At 44.5% G+C, this 18,472-nt stretch overlaps 6 protein-coding genes across 6 annotated transcripts; 3 read left to right on the forward strand and 3 right to left on the reverse strand.

Annotated features, from left to right (window-relative positions):
• Window positions 1-3,022: 3,022 nt before the first annotated feature.
• Window positions 3,023-3,229, forward strand: H6S33_004875 (uncharacterized protein; the record flags this gene model as incomplete). The annotated part of the gene is made up of 1 exon (XM_044836242.1): window positions 3,023-3,229. A coding segment is annotated over one exon (207 nt), but the record flags the coding sequence as incomplete, so codon positions are not given.
• A 1,724-nt stretch (window positions 3,230-4,953) lies between these two features.
• H6S33_004876 (uncharacterized protein) lies at window positions 4,954-5,931 on the forward strand (the record flags this gene model as incomplete). The annotated part of the gene is made up of 1 exon (XM_044836244.1): window positions 4,954-5,931. One exon carries the CDS (start codon window positions 4,954-4,956, stop codon window positions 5,929-5,931), a length of 978 nt encoding a protein of 325 aa, XP_044690849.1.
• Window positions 5,932-6,193: 262 nt separating this feature from the next.
• Window positions 6,194-10,477, reverse strand: H6S33_004877 (uncharacterized protein; the record flags this gene model as incomplete). Its single annotated transcript, XM_044836245.1, has 1 exon — window positions 6,194-10,477. A coding segment is annotated over one exon (4,284 nt), but the record flags the coding sequence as incomplete, so codon positions are not given.
• Window positions 10,478-10,872: 395 nt separating this feature from the next.
• On the reverse strand, window positions 10,873-11,070 carry H6S33_004878 (uncharacterized protein; the record flags this gene model as incomplete). The annotated part of the gene is made up of 1 exon (XM_044836246.1): window positions 10,873-11,070. A coding segment is annotated over one exon (198 nt), but the record flags the coding sequence as incomplete, so codon positions are not given.
• A 1,031-nt stretch (window positions 11,071-12,101) lies between these two features.
• Window positions 12,102-12,572, reverse strand: H6S33_004879 (uncharacterized protein; the record flags this gene model as incomplete). The annotated part of the gene is made up of 1 exon (XM_044836247.1): window positions 12,102-12,572. A coding segment is annotated over one exon (471 nt), but the record flags the coding sequence as incomplete, so codon positions are not given.
• Window positions 12,573-15,645: 3,073 nt separating this feature from the next.
• Window positions 15,646-15,891, forward strand: H6S33_004880 (uncharacterized protein; the record flags this gene model as incomplete). The annotated part of the gene is made up of 1 exon (XM_044836248.1): window positions 15,646-15,891. The coding sequence occupies one exon, from the start codon at window positions 15,646-15,648 to the stop codon at window positions 15,889-15,891; it is 246 nt and encodes an 81-aa protein (XP_044690853.1).
• Between the last annotated feature and the right edge of the window lie 2,581 nt (window positions 15,892-18,472).

The raw sequence follows: 18,472 nt of genomic DNA on the forward strand, positions 1-18,472 counted from the left end.
ATGTGGCCCCAAATGTTGAGGCTTGGGAACGAGCTCAGCTCGCTTACCAGCCAGCGCTGTATCTGGGAGGTGTACGCAGTGGCCCGTGAGTGACTCCGCCTTGACTGGACTGTGGCTATCACGGCAAAGCCACTGGATTACCGCGTAAACCTCCCAAGAACGGGCGGGTTTACATGGGCTGTTCCTCGTTCTGTGATTGGCCGATCGGAACTCTAAACGTTTTTGGTCATGCAACCAGATGTTTGGTTCTGATACAGCTGGTACGTACTCATCCCATCCACACTCTAAATATTACTATTTGGAAGGAATTTCCGGTCGAACTAAAGTATCTACATGTGGAGCGTTCATCCGAATTTATGGAGGGCATAACTTTCTCTAACGTGGTGTGCCTTATCGTTTACGATCCGTGAATGGAGTAATGTCTACCAGATCTAGGCCTGATCATTGGGCGCAAGGGTTTAAGCCAACAATAGGCAGCCTTTAAACGAATCTTCCCGGATTTTGCGGTAGGTCATACCGGGATATGGATACACATGATGCAGATGAACGACGATTTGGAATTGGAAGACGTACTTGGAGAAAGTCCTGAATGCATATCAATTCATGCCACGACCTGGAACACGTTGTAGTGATCTCTGCAGGGGGTATTTGCAAGGCTCAAACGACGATGATGGTGATATATGTTCTAGAAGCGCTCACGGGGGTAGCAAGTATGCATGTACTTTATATACAGTACAAAAATGGTGTGGATTCGCTACAGTATTCCCGTTAATGGGCTAGTAACGCGATGATATATACTGGTACGGTGTCATTCTAATAATACCGGTTTAACTCGGTATTCTTAACTAAATTCAATACTCCTATGGTATCAATCATTTCACGCCGTTTTTCCGTACTATATATATATCCTCTCTACATACAACCAACCATCATGGAAAGCTGCGGTCCCTACACATACCCATGCTTCTGGAAGGTATTCTTTTCCATTTAGATCTCAATTTCTATTTGAAACACTGTCTAGGGTGTCCTAACGGTGGCCCGGAGTGAAAAAAACGGCACCCGGACAGTCAAGGAATCTAGAAGGGAAGTTTTGAAAACGCCAACGCACAAGAAAACGGCAGGCCCGCCAATAAAATACTGATACAAGCATACTTAGTCTCTCATATATGGGCTAGCTTATATCACTTCACCTCAGTTTATATGCAGGTTTGCTGATATGCCTGACAGGGTGATGTACTACGTAATTCAGAAACACATCACCTACTGCTACTTGGGTTATTCAACTTACCAAATCGCAGAAATCCGTAAGTGAACTCCTACCGTGAAAAATGAAATGTATTTCATTTGATTGGCAAGACTATCCTGTGTACGTTACCTATACTTAATGGTAACAAATCACAATTAAGACGTACCGCTAACGACTAAAATCCTATATATGCATAATATTTTACGGAATTGACGCTTTTGGTCTCCGAACTTGCGTCAATATCTACCTCTGAAACCTGTTGGGAGTAAAATTTCAATTTCAAGCCTTAGCCTCAGCAGCCGGGAGTGTGGTCCATGAGGAGGCACGAGGCGAGGTTTGAGAGTGTCCTCGAGATGCCTTGTCCTCGTTGACCTGTCCTTATCTCTTTTGGAAGTCCGACACTGCAATCCTCGAGAACGATAAAAAATGCTTCCGGAAGAGCAAAACGTGGTATTTATTTAAAATAACAAGCATTTTATCCTTGATCTCATCTCAATCGGACATATTGAAGCCAAGAATTGTACTCAGAAGTCCTCGAGGCAAGGACCAAAGAACACAAGGATCAAAGAACACAAGGATGCTCACCTAGTGGACCGCACTAAAATTTACTGTTGCTGTTACTGTTACGGTAAAGGCTAACGGGCGGCAATCACAGTTTTAGTTGTGGATATATCCCCAAAATGTGCTGGCAAAGGGGTAACTACAAGGCTTAATGATCGACTCGGAGAAAATCAGAAACAGAAGATAGAACTTGCCTCGGCCTGCAGGCCTAGTATGTAAGTTTCCGGCCGAATAGGGAAAAATTAAAACTTTTGCAATCGGATGCGTGTGCGCGTTAGAGTTGTATTCGGGCAGGTAAGAAGGACCTGAGTATGATCCTATGAAAAGCACAATGTATGTACAGAATCATGCTAGTTTAGTAACGATACATTGCAGCGATTGGATGGATCCCGGTACTCGCGTGCCAGTAAACAGTAAGAACCAGAAAATGTGGTTGCTAAAGTCATTGCAAGGATTTTGTATGGCACTAGAGCGGCGCAGCAATCAGTGACTATCACTCGCATTTTCTTGCTCTTATGCTGGTAGGCGGGTACACTGAGCCTTTCGGGCCTTGGCCGTTAAAAAAGACCTAAGGATTTCAATAATATATAAACTGAGGCCAATTGCATGGCTGGAATGAAAAATGAGACAATGAAACCTTAAGAAAGGCATTGTAATTGAGCGGCATTGTTACGCGTCTCAAGTTGGATAAGAGACATGCTGTAAAATTCTTTTTGGGGCTGCAGTGCATGTCTAGATCGTTTAACGGGTTCTGGCTAACCTTGGATAAAGTCATTCAAATAGCCTGGCAAATCCCTACAGGAGTGAAAGCAAAGAGACATCGCATGGATATTGCATATTGAACGACCTTTGAGTTAAGACTATTGACAATTTTGGCATACGCGATATATCGACCGCACGTTACATATACGAAAGAATTATATACACACGGCATTGTCCTCCCGGGCCCAGTACGCGCGCTCGTTACGCAAATCGACTGTTTTTTCAGGATAAATTGAGGCTTGCCAAATGGATTCATCGAATCTCTCCAAGAGCGATGTGATCGCTATCGTTATCGGAGTTATAAATATACTCGTTAGTGTATTCGCAATTATCCAGGTTTGGAAATGCTACATAAGAAGAGTTGTCCACAAGAGAAGAAAGGTATAAAAGCGAATTATCTGTCCCTTCAATGTATCTATTCAACAGTACTAACCGATCTTTGGTAATTATAAGGCAGCACTCAAACAGAAAGAGAACCTCGCATCAGGAGTCGCAGAAAACGAGATTGATGAAGCTGCCCCACAACCGTGCCTGAACGACAATATTAAGGCAATCGTCTGGTACAGCTACATAGAACTCTCAAGGATCCAGGGTCCCCCTCCACCATACCCTATTCTCCCTCGAAGGCCACCAGCGGCAAAGCTAAAGTCTAAACTCTAAAGTGGATCTGAGGATTTTTTGTCACTGCAAAATCTCCACCGGTTATAATCTTTACCGGCGATCTTTAAACTGGAATGGACAGAGTGTGATATTAATTATCAATAACCCCAAGCACATCTTTACTTTGTCCATATGTACTCCACCTTAAAGCTACTTCAGCATTTTATTTTTCTATTCGTCTACACTCGTTCTGGATACCAATATAGTCCCTTTTGCATCTTCGCCTACCCTCGTCCACATCGTCCCTTTTGTGCCTTCATCTACGCCCGTTCACCGGCTCGTCCTTTCGTATCTTCGTCTACACTCGTTCACCTGATCCCTTTTGTTTTACAACGAGTACTACGCCCGTTCTGTGCGTATCACTACACTAGATCGAGATCGAGTCCTGTTGTGTATTCATTCTCTACTATCCACATTCTATAAGCTCGAGAGGCTTTTATAGCAACACATCACACGGTCGAGAAAGTTTGAGGATCTTTCAAAGGTATGCGGATTGAACCTCTTAGAAATTCATCTGGCACACATTTAGGCCCTGTAGTATCATGGCGGGCCATATTCATTGGGTGTTTTGTTTCTTTTTGCAGTTCAATATATATCGCATGTTGTACAGTACCTCTTTGCCTTATTTTCCTTGCATACTTACGATTTGATCATTTCAACTAGATTATTGTTTTTAATTTTTACTATCATTAAATTTAATGTTATTAGAGCTACTACACAGCTACCTAGCCTTTTCTTGGATCCAAGTTGTTTTTTTGTATGTTTATCGAAACAATCTTAATACCATATTTTGAAGAAACTTGTAGCGCCATCAATTCGAGTTCTTTATCCCATTGCACGCGCGGCCACCTCTCTTGGGACATTGTTTAAATTATTGGCAAAAAAAAAGATTTTTTTTATTAAACCATGATATACTGATACTGCTCCCCGAGTCTCACCCAGGGGAAAATATTTATCATCGAATATACTTCGGATCCGACCAGCCAATTAGCTATATACATAAGCTATCTTCGGGATGTCTCTAACCCGGCACGACACCCCAGACTCTGACCCTACCTTACGGGCCCAGGGGTAGCCTCCTAGCTTGCAGTCGAAAACTCGCATCGCCGGTGGGATATTCGCTCGCAAGAAGGAGCAGCTACGCAGTCTCATATTACTGATCTGATTATGATATTTGCAATATTGATATTATTTTGGGTTAGGGTTGCTGGTCCACATGGAGTAGCCAACCAGAGAGCGATATAAGCTCTTACCCCCATAACCTTCACTTCGTTCAGGGCATTGCCAAAACTCCGCGCAGCAGAATCTTTGCGCACCCGATGCTTCTCGGAACTTTATTGGCCGCCTTGTCGACGATGCTTACATTGTAGTTCATCTCATCACACTCTGCCACGTCTGGTAGCTACATGTAGGTACGTAGATTTGCTAACCATCGATCGGATACTACCTAGACGCTCGCATACTCCGACCAGATTGGTAAAATGTAGCAAGTTTAGAGTACTATTGTCTTCAAAAGTGGCAAATTCTGATCTTGGGCGTGCGAGTTCAAGAGCTGAAGAGTAAGCGATTGTAGTCGTTAGAACCATAGTGGGAGAGAAGTTGTTCCTGGTGGCAAATGTTTGTAAAAAAGAAAAACGGCGCTAAGCAACTAAAATAGTGTGTTATGCATGAGACTAGCATATGTCACTACATGTACAAGGCTCTGGCATAAGAAAACAGAACTGATGCACTGGCGAACACCAAGAGACAAATCCCCGATCTGCAACACTCCAATCCTTCTGGACAGACAGGAATTCCAACCCAGACATCAAGTCAGATGGGTGGGTTTCTGGCTCTCCCCCTCCTTTAACCCCAACACCCACTTCCTAAGGAGACTAGCCTCAGCAAGGTCAGCCTTTGGCCTCATCCAACACTTCTCATCTGCGGGCAAAGGCCTCTCCTCCCGCAACTGCCAAAAAGCCGCCACGCTAGCAATAAGACCCATGCTCACCTACGGGGCAAACGTCCTCACCCCAACCTCCGCCCTCAAACCAATGACGACCTTCTGGAACTCCGTACTCCGGTGGGCCACAGGGTGCTTCAGGGCCACCAACCGCAAGGTGCTATGGGCGGAGGCTAACACACACCCCCTGGACCTCTACCTACACTACCTCAAATGCAAATACGCCATCCGAATCCTACAAGCTTCCCCCCTCGGCAACCCCGTAACCGGCAGGACGAGCCCCTCCTTCCCAACGATTTCCAACCACAGAACATACTCACATACCCAACTCCTCAAAGGGCTCCCCAACCCCTCCATGAAATGGAACTCAACCGCGCTCAAAGGCGTCACACACCTACCCATCGAGTTCCTCGGTTCCCTCCTCGTCCCCTTGATAAGAGAAGGCATTGCCCCGGAACGAATGAATCGCCATGCAAAAACCCAACTTCTCATCAACTGGCAACTATACTACGCGCCCCCAGAATACTACGCCCACCCTCTCTCTACCACCCCGCTCCCCTTCAACGAACTCCACAAATTCGTTGCAACCCGAATCCACCAGTTCAGGGCAGGGAAGAGCTACCTCCGAGCTCAGAAGACTTGGATGACCGCCCACACCCCCTCTACATGCGAACGATGCAATGCAGCGGAAGAAACACCAGAATACGTTATCCTCCACTGCCCCAAGCTCGCCCCTGTTGTTTGGAGTGTGGGAGAATAGACGACTTGAGGAGGGTTTGAACACGTGACCTTTGTGAGGAATATGTTTATAGTGCAAAGAAGATACTATTGCGCCGCTGAATCCCAGCGACAACTATGGGAGTTTGTTGCTCCTTATATACAGATAGTTCTTAGTACCACGTGATCCCCTGATTACATAATCCTAGCGCTAAGCCTCCTTGTTCCAACTATGAGTCATCCCTTATACATGAGTAATTACCATACATAACCGATGTCGCAATGCCATATTTTTACACTTCCCCTCACTTGCCACATCGTATCAATTCTGACAATTTTTGGTGAGCTGGTTTTGGTAGTCCTTTGGTCATTATGTCCGCGACATTGTCTTCGGTAGGGACGTAGAGGATTTCGAAGGTTCCGGCTTCGAGTTGTTCACGTGTGTAGTGGTAGTGAACGTCGATGTGCTTGGACCGGTCGTGGATGCGTGGGTTCCGACAAAGTTCGATAGAACCGGTATTGTCGGCGTGTATGAAGTACTGGTATTGTTGTTGGAGTTCGAGCAAGGCGTTACGAATCCATACCAGTTGTCGAGCTGCGAGGGACAGGGCCATGTATTCGGCTTCTGTTGTTGAGACTGCGACTGATTTCTGCTTCCGGCTTCTCCAGCTGATGGCTGACTTCCCTAGTCTGAACACGTATCCTGAGAACGATTTTCTGTCATCTAGATCTGAAGCGTAGGAACTGTCTGAGAATCCGTCGAGTGTTCTAGTATTTCCTTTCGGATAGAACAGGTTCCAGTCTTTGGTTCCGTTGAGGTATCGGAGAGTTCGCTTGGCTGCTCGTAGGTGGTCCTCGGTTGGGCATGAGGAGTACTGAGAGAGAGCGGTAACGGCATGGGTGATATCAGGTCTGGTAGCTATACTCGCGTACATCAGTGATCCTATTATGGATTGGTACTCAGTTGGTTTCTCGATTTGATCTTCCGGTTCGCCTTTGTGAAGGTTGAGGTTCGGTTCGAGTGGTGTGCCAACTGGTTTGCAGTTACTCATTCCAAATTTATCCAGGATCTTATTGATGTATGCGCGTTGTGATAGCGTGATACCGTTGTTGGTTACCGTTATTTCTATTCCCAGTATGAACTTCGAGTTACCGAGATCCGTACATTCGAAATCTGCCTTGAGTAGTTGTCTGATTTCTTTTCTGAATGGGGAGTCGGGTCCGAATATCATGATGTCGTCTATATACACCGATATGTATAGATGGTGGTTCTTATGTATGAAGACACATGGGTCGAATTTGGCTGGGACGAATCCTTTCCGTTGAAGGGAGTCTGCTAGGCAAGCATACCATTCACGGGGTGATTGTTTTAGTCCATATATGCATTTTCGAAGTTTACAAACCTTGTTGTCTTGCCTGTAGCCTTCAGGCAATTCCATATAGATTTCCTCCTTGAGTACACCATAGAGGAAGGCTGACTTGACGTCCATTTGTTGTGGTGTCCAACCGTTGTGTGCAGCTAGTGCCAGTAGGAGTCGTAGAGAATCATATCGTGCAACGGGAGCGAAGGTCTCATCGTAGTCTTGGTACTGTACTTGGGTGAAGCCTTTAGCGACGTACCTTGCTTTGTACCGCTCGATTGTTCCGTCCGCATTGTATTTCACTTTGAATACCCATTTTCCTTTGACTACTGCTCGGTTGGATGGTCTGTTGACAATATCCCAGGTGTGGGCTTTGTCAAGGGCATCTTTCTCAGTCTGTATCGCCTTTTTCCATAGGTGTTGATCGTCGCTCTGCATAGCTTGATTGAAGGTGGAAGGTTCTGTTACGAGGTGTATGTGGTAGTTCGGGGGGAGTTTGGATATGTCTCGATATTCCGTGTCTAACTCAGCCCTCTGACGTCTGAAGTCTTCTTTGTATTGATCGATTAATTCTTGTTCAGTGGCTTTGTCTCCTGGGCCATGTTCTTTCACATCTTCGATATAACTTGCAAGTAACTTCTGTTGTTCTACTACTTTTTCGTCATACTCTTTCCTTCGTACTTCCATTTCAATTTCTCTATTTTTTCGCTGGCGTATTCGATCTGATCGTTTTGGAGGTTGTGGTGGTGTACCTTTGGGTGTCGTTGACGCAAGTGGTTTTCCTTTGAAGCCTTTGAATGGTACGACTGGTGCTGGAATTTTCTCCCAGTTGTCTCTTGGGTCTCGCGGTTGTCCCATAGGTACTGCAGGTTGTTTTCCCTTGTGTGGTGTAGCCGGTGGTGGTTGTCTAACCTGTTCCGGTGATTCCGGGAATAATCCTGGCATTTCTGTACGGTTCTCTTCGATTGCATTTGACTCGGGTTCTGGATCAGACCTGTCTTCTGATTCGTATCCGTCGTCCGATGGTGCATTTGCCGTTTCTGGTTTCAGCCTGGGGATGAAGTCGAGTTCCACTGAGACTTCCCCTGATTCAGGAGGGGGGAATGTGACGTCCCGACTTTCAATTACCCTATGTTGTGTTCCTATCCAGATACGGTATATTTTATTACTGTCTGAGTATCCAACTATGATTCCTTCATACGCTCGGGGTGCTAGTTTGCTTCCTGCTGGCCTAGAGTTTTCTGGGATGTGGACATAGCATTTTTTGCCGAATGGTTGAAGGTGTTGTATACTTGGCTTGGTTCCTTTCAGGGCTTCAAAGGGGGTCTTTCCCTTAAGCGTACTGTGTGGTAGCCTGTTTTTGAGGTAGACAGCTGTTGCATATGCTTCTCCCCATAGCGACTTAGGATGGTCCATGATCATGCACCTGACCATTGTGGTTACCGTCCTGTTGAATCGTTCTGCAACTCCATTAGATTCAGGAGTGTATGGGGGAGTCTGTTCATGAACTATTCCTTGTGAATCGAAGTAGTTCGTTATGTCCTTGTTGATGTATTCACCACCACCATCCGTTCTGAATCTCAATATTGTTGTGCTATATTGTTTCTCGATCCTTGTAACGTAATCCTTGATGGCCTTTTTTGCGTCTTCTTTCTGTTTCAGGAGGTATAGCCATGCGAAGCGGGTGAAATCATCGATGAAGGACATATAGTACTGAGCTTTTCCTTGTGACTGTATACTGAACTTTCCAGATAGATCGGAGTGGATTAGTTCGAATGGTCGTTTGGATCTAGTACTAATTGGTGCAGGTTTCTTATGTACGCTTTTTGATAGTGCACATTGACTGCAGTGGAAACTTTCTGGTTTGGGAGGCAGCCTTTGAATGTCGTGATACAAGTTTTCTAGTGTCGCAGGGTGGCCTAACGCTTGATGCCATTCATCGTAAGAGGTCAAACGAACTGTATTGCTAACTACTTGTACATTCCAAAGTCCCTTTTCCAATTTTGCCCAAATTATTCCTTTCTTTTCTTTTGTAACCAACTTGCTTCCTCCTCCTGACTCCGTTCTAAATCCCTTTTTGTCGAGCACGGTTTCAGAGACCAATCCCACATTTCCCAAGGTTGGGACCAACAGCACATCGGTGAGGAGTATGGAAGATCTGCTTCCATCGGGAAGGTGGCAGCTGAAACTAGCGCTTCCCATTCCGGTGACAGTGTGGTTGGTTCCATCAGCTGTTCGGACATTGCCGGTGTGAGGTCGGATGTCGATGAGTTGGTTTTGGAAGGGTGTGACGTGAGAGGTTGCTCCAGAGTCAAGGATCCAAGTAAGGGGTTGGGAGATGTCGTGGCGTACCATACAGATAGTGGTTGTAGAGTCATTTACTACAACCGATGCCGTGTTGTCCTTTCTCCTTCCCTTTCTGTTCTTGTTCTGTTCTTTGAGCTTTCTGCACTCCGTGTACTCATGGCCTTTGTAAGGCTGTCCCCTTTTCTTGCACCAGGTGCATTCCTTGTCACTTGTAGTATTCCTGGTATGGAGCACTTTGTTCCCTGTTTGAGGGGCTACCTCATCCAGGTTCTGTAGTCGTTGGCGTACGTCTTCGTAGGTAACATCCTGTTTGGTCTGGATGTTGTCGACGACGTTGCTCATCGATTTGGGTAGCGAGCTTAGGAGGAATGCCGCCATGGCTTCGTTGGATTTGGTGAGGGGTAGGAGAACCTGAGCGAGTTTGTGGTCTGCGCTTTGGCATCTGGACTTGAGAGTGTTCCAGTTCGCATCGAAGGTCGCGAGATGCTCGGTCAGTGATCCGCCTTCTTGCATCTTCGTGTCTAGGACGCGGCTGAGGAGGGTGATCGTGGTGTTGGGTGAGACACGATCGTAGAGGTCTTTAAGCGCCTTCCATGCGTAGAATGCATTTTCGGCGGAGACGACTGTTGGTTGTATTTCTTCGCATACAGCAGAGATGAGAAGGCTGTGCATTTGTTTACGAGCCTTCTTTATCTCGGTTTTGCTGAGTTCGGTGTCATTCTCGTCAGGGTTCTCGATGCTCAACGCTTCCCACCAGTCTACAGCGTCGAACGTTATCCTCCAGGCACTCGCCCAAGTTTGGTAGTTGGATTGCCCTTGTAGTTTAGGGAGTCCATCAAACTTGAGACGAATGTTACTGGTAGCTGTTGTCTCTGAGGGTTTGATCTCAGCAGCCTTGGATGACGATTCTCCTTCTGAAGGCTATTGTTGTATGAAGTGTTGTTGAGTTAAGCGAGGTGGCGATTGTGTAGTGCGGATTCTATTTGGCAGAACCCGGGCTCATAACCTGTTGTTTGGAGTGTGGGAGAATAGACGACTTGAGGAGGGTTTGAAAACGTGACCTTTGTGAGGAATATGTTTATAGTGCAAAGAAGATACTATTGCGCCGCTGAATCCCAGCGACAACTATGGGAGTTTGTTGCTCCTTATATACAGATAGTTCTTAGTACCACGTGATCCCCTGATTACATAATCCTAGCGCTAAGCCTCCTTGTTCCAACTATGAGTCATCCCTTATACATGAGTAATTACCATACATAACCGATGTCGCAATGCCATATTTTTACAGCCCCAAATAGGCACGGCCCATTACGAACCATCACATCGCTGAACGATATCTGGAATAACCAGACCCTCACCACAGCATTAGGCACCTTCATAGTCTCTACAAGAATGGGATATCCCAGGAGCACCCCCCCATCACCCCTCGCTACAGGCTCCACAACTATGTCGACCCTCACATCGTTATCCACGTTATCCTCACCCCTCACACCAACTGGACCAATACCCGCGATCTACGCTTCCTAGAAAAGACCTATATTAGGCACAAGGGCTCGGCCCAAAATATTTCCTTTGTTTTGCGATTACTTTCTTATGTACATTTCTTTTGTGCTTCAAATTTGTTGGGATTATCAGGGGACGGGTTGGGATAGTTTGGGGAAAGGTTTCTTTACGCCATAGTTTATACTGCATGCGACCATTCTGTACCTAGAAACTAGAAATGAAATAACTTCACACACACACACACACACAGGCTCTGGCATAAGGTGATCGGACGGGCAAGGTTTGTAATAAAAATAAGCGAGTATAATTTTCCTAGAATACATGAACGGCTAGCTATGAGAAAAGTGAAAAGTGAAAAGTGAAAAGTGAAAATAATATCAGTACTTTGTATGACCGCCATTTACAGCGCGTACTGCTTCAACCCGCTCTGGTAGAGAATTGACTAGGGAAGCAATTTCTTCAGAAGTAATTGCATCCCACTCTTCTTGGATCGCAATGCGGAGTGCAACATTAGTTCTGCAATGACGCTGAGAAATTTTGTCCTTCATAATACGCCATACATTTTCAATAGGGTTACAATCAGGGGAGTTCCCAGGCCAGTCAAAAAAATACCCGAAAATTCCTAGCTCACAGAGAACTGATGCAGTGAACTTAGCACGATGCGGGGGAGCTCCATCATGCATAAGATATATATAGCCTGATTCACAACTTGCCCGTGATAAATTCTGCCAGAAAGAAAATAGGTGAGGTCTTACAATCCATTCACAGTAACGGGGTCCATTGAGAGTAGGTCCCCATGCCTTGTCCCAAAATACAAGTGGGTTTTTTATATTGCCTATTCATTCAGTCTAAGTCAGCATAATTTGGTCAGGATGGTGAGGGAGTCCGTACCATAAATACAACCCCATACAATAATAGTCTGTAATTTTCGGAATTTGGGTACTAAGCAATCTTCTACATACGCTTCTCCAGGTTTTCTAGTAACCTATGTATTCCCAACAAAACCCCCAACATTAAATCCGCACTCATCTGTCCAAATCACCTTTTGGAAATCTTCAATACTCCAGTCATGAATATTATCTGCCCATGCTAAGCGTTGGACCTTTGCAGTAATGGAGAGAAAGGGTTTGACGTGGGCTACTCGGCAGTGATAACCTTCATCGGCAAAAGCTTTTCTGAGGGTTCGTTCATTGACGGAAACACCAAGATCTTCTGCAATTTCCAGGAGGGTTTTGCATCGATTCTGTTGAGAGGCAGTGGCATGTTCCACTAAGAATTTTCTAATCGTCGGGGTGATAATAGGGGGTCTGCCCATCCTGAGCCAGTGAGGAGTAGAGGGCTGCTGGCAGATACTGAATACGGTGGAAAGAGGTACTTCAAGCTCCGATGCAATTTTTCTAAATGGCCAGAGTGCTATTTTATGAAGCCCTCTAATCTTAGAACGAAGACTATTTGAGAGTTCAACCCGAAGTGCTAAAGGTTTTGATTGTGGAGGAGTGGTTTTATATTCCATAATGGGTCGTGAAGTTGAAGGACTCGGATTACGGGTGGAATTACTATTCTTTTATACTACCTGAAAGTTATCAAATATTATCCTCATTGATACATGGGCAAGGCTTGATACCTACTAATTTAACTTTTCTCGTCAAAAACTTGAATTAAACTCCACCTACGTACATTGATCTTTATCTATATCATGATGCAACAGTGTGGCCTGTTGTTGCAAAAGGCCCAAAAGGGGTTGTTCTGTACTTTTCGCCCTCAGAGTCCTACCCGATCCTTAATGCGGACCCTGACCGTCCGATCACCTTATGCCAGAGCCTTGTAGTTAGCCCTAGTAGGATACCCGGTCGCCAACAACGCTGACGGGTTAGGGTTTAGGGTTACTATCGCTTTAGTTGTTTCTTTTTACCTTCATCCTCTTTATTCTCTCTTTTTACTGTATTGAAATATAATTGAGAAAAATCAAGCATCTTTACCGTCAGCGTGATAGCAACAGAGCTAGAGCACGGTTTTTTTTTAAAAAAAATATATATCTATAAGAGGTGAGCTTAAACGCTCTAAGTACAACTTTCTCAGAAAAAAATTTATAAGTCATATCCGACCCATACGTATACCCGTTTCCACGTGGCCCAACACACCGTTGCACATCTTGGCCATTAATTTTCCCCAAACGTATGCAACAAGACATCTGAACGCACCGTGAAGACTACAATCCTTGCATCTCCATGGATCCAGTCGAGGCTGACGGTGGCCGAGGCGTAAAGAAACCATATCAGCCAGAACCATGAGAAGTGGCCAGTAAGTTGAATTCAGCCACAGGTTTGATCTGCTCCTAAAATACTTTCCGTGGTCTCTGGTGAGACCTAGAAATTCATCACTACATGTACTTAGGCATGCACTTGATGAGTAAGTTCGCTCTCGGTCGTTTACTATTTGCACGCGCATAAAAATGCATGAACGATACTTCGATATCTACTACCAGTTATATAATTCTAATAGCTGAAGGCAGGCACCGCGTGCGATGCGATTCGGTGTTACGTAATAATTATATGACACAAACAGTCCGGCGGTTAACCGAGTCTAAAGATTTTAGTAGAGAGGACAGATAGAATACATTCACATACGTTAATTCGATCTACCAACTACGCCAATTGAGTTGCGGTCTACCCGGCCTTGACGGTCAATGTCAAAGAGCCTCTCTCTCTTCACCACCCAGGCAAAATATCCAAGTTCCGCGAGAAATAAGAGCACATATGATCTCTAGAACTCACTAAAGTTGTATATCTTGTCTGACTATGAAGTTAGAGGAGATTCAAATGGTCCGTTTTTTTGTAGAGCTGTTAATTCCGGGGCGCTGAATGGCCATGGGCTGCACGGGCGGGAACGGGGTGGGTCGGGGTTGTTTTATCCCTTAAGCTAACGCTGTCGACGATGCTGACCCCCCTATAACAGAGATAATGGGATATGTCAGTAAAAACACACCAAAGTTGCTTTTCTTTTCTAGGTGGGTCAGCATTTTCGTGACATATCGACTCACAGTCGATCACTCGCACATTTCGGAGAGTCTCGAGACAGGCTTTTTCCTGCTTCGTCTTGTTTTGTCTTCCTTTTTTCTAGCTATGATTGCTTTGTCTTGTCTCGAGACTTTTCGTCTTGTGCCCACCACTACATGTAATCATATCAGCGATGGTCTACGTCATGAATTATCACTCGGTGCTGATATGATTCACAATTGGTTTATTTCCCGATTTTCTAAAACCGAGAGTAGAGAGGTTGTGAGAATGATAGTTAATGGCGCCTCTGATAGCCCTCTAGGAGCATAAGATAAGTGACTAAGTCCTTTACTGTATAAAAGTGACGAAGTCATATAGTGACTAAATGACCGAGTCTTTTAAAATCGTCATTTATATGACCACCGTTAATAAATGGCTAGTAATTAGAGCTAAATGACCTTTTTTTTATTTATTATTTTACTTCTAAATTATATTATTTACTACGGATACGGTATATATATCTCTGTCCGTCGTTATTTATCTCGTATCTGCTGCTACCACTGCTGCTGCTGCCACCACTGTTTCTGTACCGGTGCTGCTGCTGATATTAGCGGTGGCTATACCAATTGGCACGATGGATCTGACCTACATACTTGTTACTGGTGATGATGGTGGTAGTGATGGTGATGATGAGGGTGAGAATGATGAGGATGATGGCGATGATTTGGAGAGAAGAGGTGGGGGGAAAGGCATCTTTATAGCTGGAGGATCAGAAATAAGGTTTCACTAGCGTAAGGTTAAGGTTTTCAACCAAAAACTACGGTCAATTAGTAGAAAATGACGAAATAATTTTGCTAAACGACTTAATCATCTATTCTTATACCCCGGAGGCCGGAACTCGTGGAAAACCCCGTTTTGCTTGGCCCTCGTTGGTGGTGAGTGGAACAGAGAGATTTTAAAACGGACTTTAAAAAGTATTATACTGTTAATTTGAGAGACTGTGGAGTTGGCGATAACTGGGTGGTGATGGTGTTTCTGAACAATAAGACTACATTGATGGCAAGGGAGTTGGGAATCGTCACAGTTGTGGTAGGAAAAGGTAAGCCCGAATGTTTATTTGAAACTCCGTTTTCATGGAGTTAGCGATGTTTTCTGGACTTGCAAAATGGGTTGCCAAACAAAACAAATTCGCTCAGGATAGATTCTTCGCTATGTAGAATGAAGTTTTACGTCACGAGAATTCCGTTTTAGACGCGGCTCCCCAAACGGGCCCTAACTACATACCATGCATGTAGTTATGCTTGGGCCGCAGACTTACTGGAACAACCTGCGTGAAGATTCAGATTTCTTCGTTGTTGTTCTAGATGCTCTGGGCTTGGTGTTTTTTTTATTTCTTATTTTTTTATTATTTGGATATTCTTTGGGTTTTGTGGGTGAATTGCGGTACCCATGGTTATTTGTTATAATAAAGAACTTATTTTTTTTGGCGTGAATTCCCCTTGAAAACGCTCCTTATGTACTTACAATATGACCTGATATGTGTACACTGAGAGAAAGAGGACTTGGAAATGTGTGCCTCTTTAGTTCATGATGACAACCACAAATACTGGAGTTTTTAAGGATTCCCCATGGGTCATGGCTTCTCCCCTGAAGGTCTGCTGTAAAAACGCCGGCGTGAAAGTCCTTGCAAACTTGGAAAAGTCGCTGGTAAATTCATTAGCAAGTGTCGATGTGCTAATGTCACTTATCAAAACCCTTGTCCAAAGAGCTAGAACCCTTGTTAGAACCCTTGTCAGAACCCTTGTCAAAACTCTTTTGTCACAGAATGCCGAGTAAAGTAATTTAATTCCAAAACATTAAGTCGTAATCAAAACCATTTCCGAAGCCGCTGTCCAAAGGTGTCGGGGCCTTTATTATCGAAAATGGAAAGCAGTTTTCCTCCGGCTCCCCTAAAGGTCCTTCATTAACCCCATAGGTCTTTTCTCTTGGAGTAACATTAACTTTGTGGCTTTCGGAGCTAATCAGAGATTCGCTGGCTTAAGGATGGGTGGTTTGCTCTTTACTATAGAGTACTCTGTCGCACCACCTGATCTGCATGCGTGCTCTGCTTATGCAAGATCCATTTACTGGCCCCAACGTGCAACGTCCCTTCCCGGATACCGGGCCTGTATTAGTGGCCTGTCGGTACACATTATGTAATCTTACATCATTTATTAGCGAAAGGTTAACTTAACATCGAGCCTTGACATGATCCATGGGTGCGGATCTGGTGTCACGACATCCAGACCGAGGGGAGAGTAGTATACTTCAAGGGATGACGTGTTTTGGCAGCTACATAAGGGCAGTCGTCCACCTTCACTCGCTTCACTCGACGAACACAACGTGTGAATGAACAGCAGGGGAGTTGAACCATGGCCAATAGGAATCAAAACGAGCCTGAGACCTTGCAGCCTAGCTGTTCTTGCCATATCTGTAACTCCTGTCCGTCAACTTGTAGTATCCATCGAGTAACGTTGAATGGCTCTATATATAACCCAGGCCCGCATTGATCTCTCTAATTTGTTTCTCCATTATAGAGCCTTGTTGCGTTGCTTGTGCAACCACAATGCACTAGCCGAAAACAATCATTAGTCCAGTTCATATATCAAGTGTGCCGTTTTGTACCGCCTGGTGACCAGGCGCCGAAAACGAGCATCACGAACACGCGCAAACTTATATTATCAGTACAAAGGTACCATGTATGTTTTTAGCACAAATGTGACATAAGACTTGATGAACGCACAAGTAAGCATATGAGATAATCACTCGGAAGGTGTATGTGAAAGTCTGCAACGGTCGTAGAAAAGTAAAAGGAAATAAGATCCTAGTCGTATTAAACAGTTTAAAATCCTTTCAACTAGACTTTTATAAAGAAATCCTCCGATTTGGATAGTGTACATGTTTACATAGGGGATTATTACTTTGAGGCTGTATGTAAAAGCCGCCACGGCAGCAGAAAAACAAAAGAAAAGAATTCTAGACAGATAAAGCGATGGGAGATAAACTTTCAAGTAGCTCAACTTTGCTAACCAACAATCCCTTAAGTCACGTGAACCTGAAAACCCTCGTTTTTACTTTTTTTATCTTTTTCGTCGAGATAAATGATCAGGATTAAGGTTGGTAATGCATGGGGAATCCACAAGTTGGACTTCAGCTTTGCCGCGGGTGGCTTTTGTAGTGGATGGGTATATGGAAGAGGGGAATCCTGAATTTCTTGTATGTTTGAGGTGTTATAATATTTTGAGGTAATCTCATCTGGGATTTGTATGGCGCCTGGTCTCAGTGTATTTTCTTCATCTAATCTCTTATCACAAAAATAATTAGCTAAATCCATAGGCGAATTGTTCCGGCCAATGACTTTGAGGAATACATACAGCTTCTCTTTTGCAGCGCCTCCAAAATTGAAATCCAAGAATACTAGCAAAAAGCCCTAAAATACCGATGCATATTTGTATAACACCGATCATATCGCTCCGACTTAGAACCAATGGACCCATACGTAAGCACAGAAGTACTTCACCTGTGTAGGTTCGGCTCTTTCGTGCCAGAGGACGTACTTAGTTCTCTGTAATTCTCAGATTTACCTCGAAGGTCGGGGAATTCGATTTGTATATGGTGAAGATTCCGTATACAATTCTTGGTGTACCCTTGATGCTCCTGAGCTGTCAAAGACGTGAAAAGGCCTTTCCGGATCCTGTCCGTGCCTTTTGATCCCCGATGCTCCTAGGGCGTCGGCAATCGGAATAGAGTTTGTTGTAAAATTTAAACCTTCGTATGTATCGGACTTTCGGGGGACCTTTGAAAGCTTTAAGAAGGGTGGAGTGGGAGGGATTCGGATTCAGAGGGAGTATCAATCTCAACTCTTTGGTATACTTGCCCTACTTTGCGGGGAGGGGTGGGGGGGAGGACGCGTAATATTTATATACATATATATCATTTCCCCGCTTCGTGTGCATACATGTATTTACGCCGACCTCCCCCTCCCCCCACAAATTGAATGCCCAGGGACCAAATTCATTCAGGCTCGTAACGTCTATAGTGTGTTTCGTTGTTTGGTGGAAAGCCACTCAACCTACCAAGATAACATTATCCAATCAGGTCTGCATATTTCAATTAGGACTACCAAAGATCCAGCTACACATGTGCAACTTTAGGGGACGCTGAGCTTATATAATCGCCGGCGGCCCTGAAGATCCTGAAGTTAACTAGTTATAAATCGTTTATTTAATTTATATCCCAAAACAAGGTCGATTCCTCTGGGATTATCAGCTTATCGATTTTTTCTTAAAATATTCAATTAGAGTGCACAATGTCGAGAGAAAGGTATCTATAAGATAACGTGGGTATCCCTTTAGCTTTCAATGCTCACTATTCTTCG

Source organism: Morchella sextelata, assembly GCF_020137385.1.
Source record: "Morchella sextelata strain SCLS chromosome Unknown scls_18, whole genome shotgun sequence".
In the NCBI taxonomy this organism is placed as follows: Eukaryota; Fungi; Ascomycota; class Pezizomycetes; order Pezizales; family Morchellaceae; genus Morchella; species Morchella sextelata.